The sequence below is a fragment of the Siphateles boraxobius genome, unplaced genomic scaffold (genome assembly GCF_051911475.1).
Source record: "Siphateles boraxobius isolate OS27281-9 unplaced genomic scaffold, OSU_SipBor_1 25, whole genome shotgun sequence".
NCBI lineage: Eukaryota > Metazoa > Chordata > Actinopteri > Cypriniformes > Leuciscidae > Siphateles > Siphateles boraxobius.
The window spans coordinates 2,048,903-2,062,336 of record NW_027508866.1 but is presented as its reverse complement, the minus strand read 5'-3'; the positions used below and the strand labels follow the sequence as shown (position 1 = coordinate 2,062,336).

General features: G+C 36.8%; 1 protein-coding gene across 5 annotated transcripts in view; it reads left to right on the top strand.

The window, feature by feature from the left end:
- The first annotated feature begins 632 nt into the window (after positions 1-632).
- Positions 633-13,434, top strand: part of LOC143749634 (zinc finger protein 521) — a 106,208-nt gene continuing 93,406 nt past the window's right edge. For 3 of the 5 annotated variants that reach the window (XM_077242052.1, XM_077242051.1, XM_077242053.1), the window contains exons 1-2: positions 723-841; positions 1,220-1,349. In XM_077242052.1, the coding sequence (XP_077098167.1) occupies positions 1,310-1,349 (40 nt within the window). In that variant the 5' untranslated portion in view covers positions 723-841; positions 1,220-1,309. Of the gene's footprint in view, positions 842-1,219; positions 1,350-13,434 lie in introns of all 5 variants that reach the window. The other 2 variants (XM_077242055.1, XM_077242054.1) reach the window with 2 other exon arrangements.

Below are 13,434 nucleotides of genomic sequence, written 5' to 3'. Positions count from 1 at the left end.
ATGCTAAGTATAAATCAACAGCATAACATAAAATGTGTTTATACTGTTAATTAACTGGGAACCTTGGAAAGCACAAGAAAACAAATTCTAGGAATTTGTATAAAACCAGCCAATCAGATTAGATCTTATAATAAATAGAGAAAGTGCTTTCAAGTTTTGTGTAAAATACGCATCAGATGTTAGTAGGCAGTCAGTGGGCATTACACCGTTTCAGTTTAATGTCTTTGCATGCTGAGAATTCCTAACACAAATTTGTTCCATAAAACTGTTTGGTAACCCAATGGAGTATTAATAGTGGTAGTAGTATTAGTAGCAGTAGTAGTAGTACTTTATTGATGCCCGTTGGGAAATTATCTGGAATCAATAAACTACTACTATTACTAGTACTAGCTAGGCTACAGCTACTACTCCACTGGGAGGAGGCACAACCCTTTAATATTCGATTTGAAATGTAATATTCAGCTGAAATATGTAAAATGGTTATGTATTTGAATGGCTATAATGTACTTTTCTCACAGAGCCACGTCTATTGAGCCTTGCCTACCAGAAGGGGGACCAATCCACCTTCATAAGACGTGACAGAAGTCCAGGGCTCCGGATCCAGCGACTCCGGGATCCAGACGCCAGATCTTGCCGACTTCCCGCGGATTTTAATCATGCCTCTCTGTCAGTGTTTGAGAGCAGCAGGCTGACAATGATTTCCTCCGTGATTACGCACAGGGCGCGTCCCCGCGGGGATGGGGCCCCCTCTGGAGCCGTCCTCATGGCTTTGGGGGCCTCGCTTCCATTTTCCATTATTATGTGGACTACCGGAGCGACAGCGCAGAGCGAGACCTCGCAGGTTGGTGATGAGGAGGGAGCTCGCATGTTCCTCTCTGACTCTCTCTCTCTCTCTCTTTATTTAAACAAAAAACAAAAAACAGACTCAGTTCTGATTCTCAGATGAAATGAGAAATTTGACAGCCTCAATTAGTCTTTAGTTCGTGCCATTGTGAGGAAATAATTATTTATTTTACTCGTTTTTCGCTTTATTAGTTTTTTTCCCCGATCATTTACAGCGCGTTTGAGGTCTGTCGTGCGCACTTATAACAGATAAAATAAAGCATGTGTATGATATTAGTAGCTGGATATGACATTTTAACTCTTCAGCTGTTTAAACAGAAAGGCTAGAACAGGAATTGACCAACAGCACTGTGATTTTTTTTTTTTTTTACCTCAGTGTGCAGTAATCAGGTGTTAGACTGATTGAGCTTTATGATCATATGGAGGTATAGATCTAGATGTGTGATCTTCAGCGGGTTTCTGTAGGATGTCGCGTCGCAAACAAGCCAAACCAAGAGCTCTGAAAGGTAAGTGATCCTCCTCCTGTATAACGGGCTTTCAAGAAAGGAAAATAGGATGTCAAACGTGTTATTATGTGTTATACAACGCCGTTATTTCCACAGGCAGCGCGCGTGAACGCAAACGATTCAATGCGCGAGATTCATGAACAACTATAAAAGCCAAAGGTTTGCGTTATGAACTGCTTAATGCATCTGAGTGACTATTTACAAAGGTCAGAATGAATGGGCAACGGAAAGTAGAATGCCATTCTGCTCTGTGTTTTATGTCAGTGGGTTTCATTGCATATTTGGTGTTAAGTAAGTGATGTTATACGATATGGATGTTAAATTGGCATGCAAGTTTGGAGTGACGCATCACGTGACTGGAGCATGAAAGTGGGCGATTACCAGTAGGATAAATATTATGATACATCGTTTTGACCATTCCCGACCATGGACTTTTTTTACTAAGCCAGATACTTTACCAATGATGATATTATTTTTTATGTCGCAATGAATTTAATAACTTATGCTTGCAAAAAAAAAAAAAAAAAAAAAAAAAATTCACACAATGGAGTGAATCAGATTTTTAAATTACTTAATTTACTATTTTAATTAATGAATTTTTTTTTGAATTTTTTTTTTTTAAGAATAGTTATGCCATATATTTCTCTTATTTCAGACAGGCATTCTGTTTTATTAAATTATTTGTACATTTTTAATGAGCACTATAAAGTAATGCTGTCTATGTTATAATTCCACAAAGGAGTCAAACACAAACTTGCTGGTACATTATGCTTGGAACCACTTTATATCAAGTGTCTTTAACTACTAGGGTAAGATGAGGTAACATGATACGATAGTCTCTGGGAAATGGTGATCTAAGTTGAATATCAAAGTTTAGTGTCTTTTTGTTAATGAGGGATTTGTGGAGTATTTTTTTTATCATTATTATTGGCAAAACTATACAGAAGGCCCAGAGTTACTTATTGGTATTAGTGTTATTATATTTAATTGTGAACTTATTGTAATTCATGGGGTTTTTATTGAATAATTCCATGATTTAGATGCACATTTTCATCTTCGCTATTTATTCAAATCTATAGGCTCATCGAGTGAAATCAATCAATTTGAATTAACAGTGATGCTATTATGACATACCTCTGTAATTCACATATGGGCAATTATAAATGTACCTTTTAAGATGAATCTCTTTGACCTGGATTCTGCTTTGTCTGTCATCGGTTAGGTTCAGTTTTTCAACTGAATTGCCAAAACAATTTAAATGTAATTTAAATAGTCGATTTAAAAGTAAATGCACATTGTTCTTAAAGGGGGGATTCTTCCCTCATCTTACCCCGCTAACAGTTAATGATAATTGGTTACACTTTATTTTAAAGTGTCAGTAATTAAATGTATAAATACACTGTAATACTATTTAACTACATGTACTTAGGGTTAGGATTAGGGTTTGGTTTAGGGTAAATTGCATTATTTTGTATAATTTGTAGTTATTACTACAGTAACTACATGTAACGTACATCAATGACACTGTAAAATAAAGTGTTACCCAATCATTTTATACAAAACTTGTTTAGGCCTATGTTTTTTATGCTGTAAATGCATCTACTTCTGTAACTAACTACTGCTGTAATTAATTTCTGTAATAACATCTATGATTACAGTCAATACTGCTACCCCTTAACTCTACCCATACCATTAAACCTGTCCTAACCTGACACGTATCCTCCTCAATAACACCACAAGTGTTTTCAACACAAGAAGTTCACTGTACTCTATATTTCTATGTAACTATAGTTACATAAAAATATAGAGTACAGTGAACTTACTATATAGTTAAAGACACCTAATATTAAATGGGGCCTTATATATTGGATTGTTTTAACAGTTAGTATGTCTGTGTAAAGTACGTATTGTTGATAAACATGAATTAGATACTGTTTATAGACACTGAACTGAATAAAAATCAATTGGTCAGCAGTTGGTTAGGTGTCTTTAACTAATACATACAACAAATTAAAATAACAACCGTTAGGTACAATGTACTTAGTGTGTTGACGTATTGTGAAACACTTGTGCTGCTATTGCTGAGGATACGGCGCAGGTTAGGACAGGTTTAGTGGGATGGGTGGGTAAGGGGTACAACAACAGTGTAATTATAGATGTATTTACATGCTGTTTTTTTAATAGTACAATGTAAAAACATGTATGTACACAATAAGTGCATTGTATCAAAAGATTAATTTAAATGTTAGTATATACTAGTGGTTAAAGACACATAATATAAAGTGATGAATTCTGATGAATATTAGCTACTTGAATTTGTTATTTTATTTTCCTTTTTGCAACTATACACACACATTTAGCATTTTTATTCAAAACAACTTTGTTGATTTATCCAAATCTTCATTTTATCAACACATTAATTCCTTGGTAATTTCATGCAGAGTGTTGGTGTTGCTAGTGCCATGCTCTGCTGTTTGAGCTGAAACACTTATACAGTCTTCGTATTTACACTGTTCACATTGTAAACGCTCTGGCACTGGATGTGTGTGTGTGTGTGTGTGTATGTGTGTGTGTGTGTGTGTGAGAGAGATGGAGGAGAATATGTAGTGTGAAATCTTTTGTCATGGAGACTGAAGGTGGATTCAATACGTATGAGTTGTGTGTTTGATCTTGGGGAAGAGAATTCATAGATTTTTTTTTTGTTGCAAAAGGCCATTTTAATATATAATGTGCTGAACAAGGGTGACGGCGTTATTGCTTAAGGGAATGCATGTCCACAGGCCAAAGACATACATCATCCGCTCGTATGCAAACACTTTCTCCTCTCATGCTGACATTTACTCAGAGCTGCCCATCTGCATTACACACACACACACACACACACACACACACACACACCGCGTGTATCAGTCTTCCGCTGTGTTGTGCAGTATTCTCTGTGCTACTGGAGATTTTCTGTGTCTGTGAGACCGGTCTCCCGATGGCCATAAATGAGAGTGCCTTTATTTCTGTACATTAGTTGGATGCTGCTTGTTGAGGAGCATTTTATAAAAAATACCAGCTCTACAATTTTTCACATATCATGCAAATATTTTGACTGTATTAGATTACTGATCAATAGCTTTCTGGCTGATAAATGGACATAATTTGTAATCTTGTTCGGCTGTTGTTCATGGCCATGTCTTACTAATAAATGATTTTATGCATGCATTGTATACACAAGGAATAATCCACGGCTAGGTGTGAATTACACAGTTTTTGCAAGAACCACCTGGCGCAAAGTGCATTAAAGTCGTGTAATGCGCAGCTAGCCGTGGATTATCCTGGTTATACCATGATTACTGGCCAACACTGACATATTAAAGCTGACATTGATGTTTGCCGTGCAAAATGTGACTTTTATATTGACAATTATTATTTTATATCAGCTTTGACTCATGAGATCTAACATTCTGTACCCTTTAAATCTGGCACAGAGACAAGTATAGTGCGCTAAGATTACTTTTATTTGAGTTATAAAGTTTATTTAAATCATTTATCGAGAGAGAGCGAGGTGCATGTGTGAATTACCTGCATCTGTGCAGCGTCTCTTGTTTGTGTGATATGCAATAAACAACCAAGGGCTGAGTCAATGTGCGTCTTTATTTTCCATACTCCATCATGAACTGCCCGCGAACTGGGACCAACAACGTCACAACAGGATACACACACCACTTCTACTAACATTGAAGCTGAGAGTTGAATTACTTCACAAACAGCCGTTACCACCTCGTTGCGCTTCAATAAAAGCAACACATTAATATAGAACAGTGATTAAACTGACTAGAACTACCTATGCATTACATGGTTTTAACGTACCCCTTCCAGCCAATCAGAATCAAGTATTCAGACAGAACATAGTATAATTATATTAAAACTGTGCATATTTTTTGGTTTTGTCTTAGTGATATAAAATCAGGTTATAGATTAAGCAGAATGGCAATGTCTAACTTAAATTCTTCAATTTTGTATTGTGTGTACATTTCTTTGCCATTGGATAATACAACAGCCAATGGTATTGAAGGCATTCCAGTTGACAAACATAGCGAATGTTCATAGATGTAGTTTTACTGTTAGTGGTCCGTGATGAAGTGCTCATTAACTTTTGATGTTACATTAAAATATGATGATTATCATTATCATTAGGAAGTCATTAAACAGTGGTATCACTGTCCTTGTTGTGCCTTAAGAGTAATGACTTTCTGCTTAACTTCAATGGTTTTTTGCAGTCTAAAATAATATGGAAAATATGATCACATTTTACTTCTTAACTTTAAACGATGACGGTCTCGCTTTATAGTTGTGTTGTGCTGTTGTGACCCTCACACATCTATAAACCTAAAAAATATACACTATGAGATTATTTTTCCAGTATTTTTTTCTCCCTTCAATGAAAATAAATCACACACATTTATGGATCATATATATTTTATGAACAGTACTGTGTCAAGAAGACTCTTAATTTCATGCAAATGCTCATTTTATTTCCTTTATCAAAAGAATTCACCCCACAGTCTTATAGAAGTATGTTTTAAGTATAAAGTAAGTACAAAGTTTTTATAGAAGCAGATGGGTCAGTATTGTTTTGGTACAGTATCTCCTAATATATTTAGGTGTGTCTCCTAATATATAATTTATGATTTTAGGGCAGATATTTTTGATTTGTGGTGTAATCATTATTATTATTTCTTAGATAAAACATTTTAACACGACTGCTTCACTGCTTGTTGATTTTTGAAAAAAGTTTTGTTCACAAAGTCAGTCTCTGAAAAATGTATAGAATTCTTAAAATACTTTCCCTAATGCATTTGTGGTACAACATATAAATGCCAAACTACTGTAGAATAATTATTGCACAATATCTTAAAGGCTAACTGGAGTACATCAAAAAGTGCAGTACAAACAATGACCACGTTTACACAGCAGCAAAATACGGTTGTCTTGTATGCGAGTCCTTAATACAGTGACGTTCACACACAGTATATTTACAGGAGTGAACCACATTCTATAACCGAACACACACTTGTACATTTTCAGGAGGTTTCGGATTAAGTCGCTGCTCGATTTTACTCTTGTCGTGTCAAAAGTGATACGATTTAGGTTTTATAGACGTCATCATCTCTGATATGACTATCGCTGTCGCTATGGTTACTAGTAAGAGAACACCGGTTCATACAGACAGTATTCGAGATGCTACTGTAATTTGCTGTTTGAACAGGACATTTCGAGACTCACACCTGGTAGCAAATGTTGTAAATCCCAAAAACTGGCTGTAGCCAATATGTCTATAAGTAGATCATTATTTTAAAAATGTATTCTAGTACAAATGAACAATTACTTATGGTTTTACACTGTATTTTCGTGCAATATCCCAAATTTTACTTGGGGAAATATGTAGATTTAAAGCTGGCAGGTGTTAGTCATGTGAAGAGTCAGTGTCAGAAAATAAATGCCTCATTACACCTCTAGAAGTAATGATAAACGGCTGGATTTTCCCTGTCGTTTTCTAATACAGTTTGTGCTGCTGGGTTTACATGGGTCAGGTCAAGAAGGTTTTGTCACAGTCTAGGCAGAAAGGAGTAATTCATCACTTTCTTACATGGATAAAATAGTGTTCACATTTAGGTGAAATTAACATTTTAAAGGTACACTATGTAACTGACAGAGGTCAGTTGTCAGAATGAGTGAGAAAAGTTGACATGGAGCCGCTAAATCTCCAACCTCCGGAGAATCACCCGTTTAAAACAAACGCAGAACAGAGGAAAGTCTGCTGGAGAAAAGAGAATGAGCAGAGCCTGAAATAAAACCAGAATCAACATTAGCTTGGCTTTTCAGAGATTGAGATAATTGAAATGTTGTAAAAGCGATGCGGAGATCGTGTTTTTATTACTCAACAGGCGAGTAAGGTGTTTTATTGAACAGATAAATTGCCATATGTATCTCTCTAACAGAGTTGTTTGTAAAGCATTATCTGTTGTAAGAGTTATTTCATTGGTTAATGTTACGCTGTGCTGGAATTTATTTTCAAGGAAGTACCGTGTCCAGGGTTTGAAATTAACACCCGCCAACCCGCCATATGCGGGTAAAAATCAACTGTGGCGGGTAATGCTGTCAAATCACTCGCCAGTTTGGTGTGTTATTATGTTCACTCACTTTGCTAGGGAAGTTCGTGTAAGCCAAATCTGCGCAAATTTAGCGAAAATACTGAACTCGTGAGTCATCGTGATCTATTAAATACAGCGTAGTGCGCAGAATCTGCGCATATCTAGCACACTTGAAAACAAAAAACGGCGCGCTTGCTAATTTGCATTGAAGCAATAGCAGTGATTGAAAACCTTTTTTTTTTAACAGGAAAGGCTGTTATTTTCCAACATCCTACATTTTTTTGGTGTTCTTTGTACTGTATTGCTCTGTCCACCTAAGGATGAAAGAGGAAGTTGGGGATGGCTGGATGACAGGATTTTGTTAAAATAAGAAATTAATGTATGAAATCCATAACTTTATGAAGTGAAATCTCTCTCTCTCTCTCTCTCTCTCTCTCTCTCTCTCTCTCTCTCTCTCTCTCTCTCTATATATATATATATATATATATATATATATATATATAAATATATATGCAAGCTGTGACATAGTTAATTTCTTTCTTTTTTTTATTAAATTTTTTTAAAGTTCTAAATGGCAGGTAACTTAAAAATATAGTAGCCAAATTGGCCGGTGAGTGAAAAAGTTAATTGTAAACCCTGACCGTGTCTATTAATGGGTGAGTGCTGTCTTCAGCTTGTCAGCTTGAGATCCTTTCCATCTAAGCTGGTAATATCTCCTAAGCCTAGTAGTCAATGTTTTATGAGCAGTAGAACCATATTCATCCTCAGTCACGCAGAGCCAAAGCACAACCAATTTGTGTTTTTGCTGCTAGAGGGCCAAAAGTTATCTTTTAGTCGCCGTTAAATGTGACACTGCTTTCTTTAAAGCTAGATTAAGGAAGACACTTACAAGTAGGGTATGCAATTTTCGGAGAGGCTAGCAATACAGCTTAAAGAGCAGTGACCTGTACCACCTGACTGCTGCAGACATAGAAATGTATAAATCCAAGTCACAAACCGCTCTGAGTATAATGTCACGGGTTTCCATCTCTTCCTGATTACAGTAGTTATGTCGTGAAAGCAGCATAAGCTGGTTGTTTTGGGTGAGGAGGAACTGTAAAAGGCGGCTTCTGTTTCGTTTGCGGTACTCTGTGACTGACGTCTGTCTAATTCATAGTATGAAACGTGCTCATGACGTGTGATGCCTGCGCGAGCAGGTGCGCGGAGGTATGGAAATACATATCGACTGACAGGTAGGCATCGTATCATTGCATTCGTATGCAATTACTTGATGAACATTTTATGGTCCTACGCCTTCCACAGACAATATATACACTTAAAGCCCCGTTCACACGTTCACATGATCCTATTCATTTCAATGGAGCGCTGGCGACTTCCGGTGACACGAGCGACATTGACCGTTGGCGACAGAATGTGGGCGTGTCAAGCGACAAGAGACAAGCGACAAAAGTTGAGAAATTTCAACTTTATGCAAATGAGAAGCGATTTTCGTGAGCGACAACCAATAGGAAAGAAGCCTTTCAGTGGAGGTTACGTCACCGTCTCGAGTGCAGGGAAGACAGAAGAGTTCGAGGACGATTTCACTGTTTTATATGATTTGACTGTAACCACATATATGGATATAATAAAATGATGCATGGAAAAGAAACTGTCGACATCTCAGTGAGTTTATTCCATACATTCATAGTTCGAGTGGTGTAATTTTATGATGCAAGTTTAGTAGCCTAGCCTACTGCTGCAGTTCATTTTACAGTTTCACCTGCATTATGTTGACTATTAGGGACAAGAAAATTGATTATTTGTCAAATTCGAATGACATTTAAGAAATTTATGACAGTATGAGTGAGTTTAATTTGTTGATTGATCGATCGTTAATCAGTAAATTAATTTAATCAACTGAACACTGTTGTGGTAATATAAAAACACTCTCCCAACAGCATATACTGTTTCTTTTGAGCCCAATTCCTAGTCAAATTAAAATTATATAGTTGTATATATCACTTGTGATGGTATTTTGTATAGTTATGGCCAGACGTGCAGTCTACCAATAACATTAGAGCGACAGCACTACGAACGCCCACAAGCGACTTCACAGTACAGAGCCGAGCGACATACAGCGACAACGTCGCTGGCGGTGTGAACGGGGCTTAACTTAGTGATTCTCTCAGAGTGTGAAGAGACTTTGAACCAGCATAACAAAAAAATGTCTCGAACAAATCGCATACCCTGCCTTTAATACTTAAAGCTCTGGGATGCAAAGGTAGTTTGAAATAAGACTGAGCCAAAGAGCATGAATATAATGCCTTCAGCTCTCCAATCTGTCAGTCTGAAATACACTGCCAGACTCTTCAGTATAACTCCACAGGAAGACTGACTGGTGTTGCTTTTCATCGAAATCTGCTAAATGGCAAGCAACTCAGTTAACTTATATTTTTGCATTTAGATGATCTTGGTTTTGGATCATTTGGCTGATGTTCGATGCATCCTTTTGCTTGACCAGAAAGCCTTCATTTTGCTTTCTATTGTGTGTAATGGAGGACTTTTTGTTCTGCACTGTCAGTCAGTGCCAGCGAGCAGCGGGGAGGTCCCGTCAGGCGTCCCGTTCCTCTGTGCCAGGGAATGAAAGTGCAGATAGTGGAGGTATAATGGAGACCGCAGGGGTAGAGCTGAAGTCTCCTCGCAGAAAGCTTCATTTCTCATGAAGCAGGTGGGAGTCTTTGTTCTCCTCGTCCTCATAAAATCCATTTAGTTCTGTACACCTGGCATACAGGAGGAACATTTTCTGTTTAATGGGTAGAGAATGAGGCTGTAATGAAGTGGCAGACACATTTTGCAGCACAAACTCTGTGGATGGAAGACATTGGTACCTGTAAATTGGCATTTAAAGAAGTTGTTTTACGTCTTTCAGTGTAGGCTACATATTCATTGGAAAGTTGCCATTTGTACAAAAAAATACAAGGATTTGTTTTTAGAAATCATATTAACCCAAAATACTGGAACCATCATAGACATTGCGGAAGCACCAGAGGGGGTTGCGTCTTCATCAATATTAATGGTCAACAAATATGGATTTTTCTGCTTTCTGCTATGGGCTTTAAAGGACATCAGCTAATAGTCAAATTCTCGTTCTCTGTGACGGAAGAGCAACCGAGCCACAGGCAGTCTGCTATTTTAAATGGTATTGCTTTATTCTGTTCTTTCAACATTAAAAACTCTGTGTATTTGTAACATCTATGTGGTGAGTGATTTACATACAGATGGAGGTTTGATATAAAGTAGAAAAGTAGAATAAGAGTGAAGTTTAAAAAAATCTAAATCAGCTGATGTAAAGGTAAGCGGCGTGTTTAGTCGTCGGAGAACACTTCAAAGCAATATAAGGAAACTACATGGTTCCATTTAAAGCCAAATAGTCAGTAACCCAATTGCTGGTTAAAATAAAAAAATCAATGTGTAAGAATTGTGCTGTTTTAAATGCTAATAATGCAGATAATACACACTCCATTGTTGCTGTTTGGTTGTTTAAGGTCAAGAAACGTGACATTTGCCATTATGGCAAAGCATTTTTATAACATTTCTCTCACAAAGCTGTCATATTCTAGGTCATGGGTGTCCAAACTCGGTCCTGTAGGGCCGCTGTCCTGCAGAGTCTGCTCGAGAATTATGGCATCTTTTTACCCAAATGCTAAAGAAACATAGCAATAAATAAAAGTTCCAATGTCGCTTTATGGTTTTCCCCCTTTTTAGGCTTAAACAAACTCCAAACAGAGGAGAGTCTGCTGGTGAAAAGAGAAATGTGACAGAGCTCGTAATAAAACAAGAATCAACATTGGCTTGGCTTTTTTAAAGATGGCGAGAACAGAGATTTGAAATGTTGTATGAGTGGTTATATCTCTTAAGAGCTACACATGAACATTCACTACTAGGCTTGAGTGTGGAGTAAATTAATTTATTTCTCAAAGATCTCTCTTTATCCCAGTTTGCATATTATTTATCTTAAACAGAAGGCAAGATTAGAGTGAATGTGTTCCATGTGTCGCTACCAAATTTCAGTAGTCTGTACCAATTACAGTGAAATTTCATAATACCTATTCCGATACCACAGCAAAAATGTATTTGCTGTTAAACACACTCCATTTAACTTTTTAACTATCGTTAATTATAAAGAGCCTTTTAACATGTTTCAATTAAATACACTTTGCTTCAAAAAAGACAAGTAAGCCGTAAATAAAGAAAACAAAAAAACAAATTTGAAGCAATAGACAAAAAAGCACTGTAATGTTCCAAGTACATTCACTTTAGATTAAATTAAATAGATTAAAGCTACAAGAACAGTGAGTGTTTTTTCCTTTCTTATTAGTTCTGTTTGATTATTTGTAACAACTTAACTGACATTTACACTTCAAGAGTTTTTGAAGTGTGTATCCGCGTGTTTTTTTTCAGCTAATTGACCTTTTCAGTTGAAAATGCGAGAATGAAGCTAGCAGCAGCAGTTAGGGCTGGACCAGAATATTCGTTCGGTGGGTTGGTATTCGATTTGAAAATTTGACATTCGAATATTGGTTTTTTTTTTGGTTTTTTTGCACACCTGGGATCCCCCGCGAAACGGTTCTCACTCGCGCTTGAATAAGGCCGGCGACACACTGGCTGCATGGCGTGAGCGTCTCAGCTGTGTGGCATGTACGTTTTTATTTCAGCTCCCATGTTAACAGGTTGGAGTTTGCACACTGCCTGTGTGAAACACGCGTCTCAGGCGCGGCTCGAGCCACGCGGAAAATGCGTGCATGCTAGAAATAGAACCGACGCCTAACTGCAACGGGAGTGTTCTCTGGCTAGAGCGCAGAACAGCGGAGTTTGTATGGACCGAAGTGCATGCCTGAGCTTGTGTTTTGGGTTAAGCTGCGTTGCTTTGACATTGTGGAAAATAGAATAAAAGAAACAAAATGTATAAGCCTTTTACCCATTATTATCAATCTAAATTAATCTCGTTTTTAATTTAACTTAATTTCGTTTTTCTTTATTTGAATTTCGTTTTTTCTTTATTTAAGTTTCATTTTTCTTTATTTAAATTTCGTTTTTCTTTATTTAAGTTTCTTTTTTCTTTATTTAAGTTTCGTTTTTCTTTATTTAAGTTTCGTTTTTCTTTATTTAAATTTATTTTTTTCTTTATTTAAATTTCGTTTTTCCTTATTTAAATTAATTTTTTTCTTTATTTAAATTTCGTTTTTCTTTATTTAAATCTACCCTTTACTGTGTCAGTAATTTGTTAGTCAGAAAAATATTAGACTACCTTAAAAGTATTGCTTAATTTAACAGACCTGTGTGTGTGCGTTTTATATCATAGTGGAGTGTCCGTTCTCGGAGCATATAAACCCTGCCCGCGTGAGGTGCGCTGCTTCCCGCTCGCGCTGTTCTGTAGCTGACTAAAAGTTTATTAATTCTGAATGTGTCGCGTCTCGCGTGTCCATCTATTTTGCACCAAATGCAACACTGCACTCCCTTGTGAAGTCGGTTGGATGAACGGTTCTCGAAATAATCAAAATGCAAAAAGACAGACCAACACAGAGATTCCTGCCTTTATTAGTGAAAAGAATATGTTCAGCCCCCTCTCGCCGAAGCTTCGAATATTCGATGTTCATTACTACCGAAGCTTCGAAGCTCAAAAAATGGTATTCGGACCAGCCCTAGCAGCAGTTGGTAAATGTATCAGCATTTTACTGAATTTTAATGCAATGAATTTAACTAGCTCATAAAGTTTAGATATAAGATGCCAGCATTTTTATAAATGTCTCCCAGAGATCACCATCACTTTTCAAATACCCATTATGAGGACACGTTATGGCTTAATATGTCCCTGCTCTTATTTTTTCTTTGTATATGTGTGCTATGAAAGCCGACCCAGATGGATAATGTATTTGTGAATCTGATTTGCACATGGCAGTGCA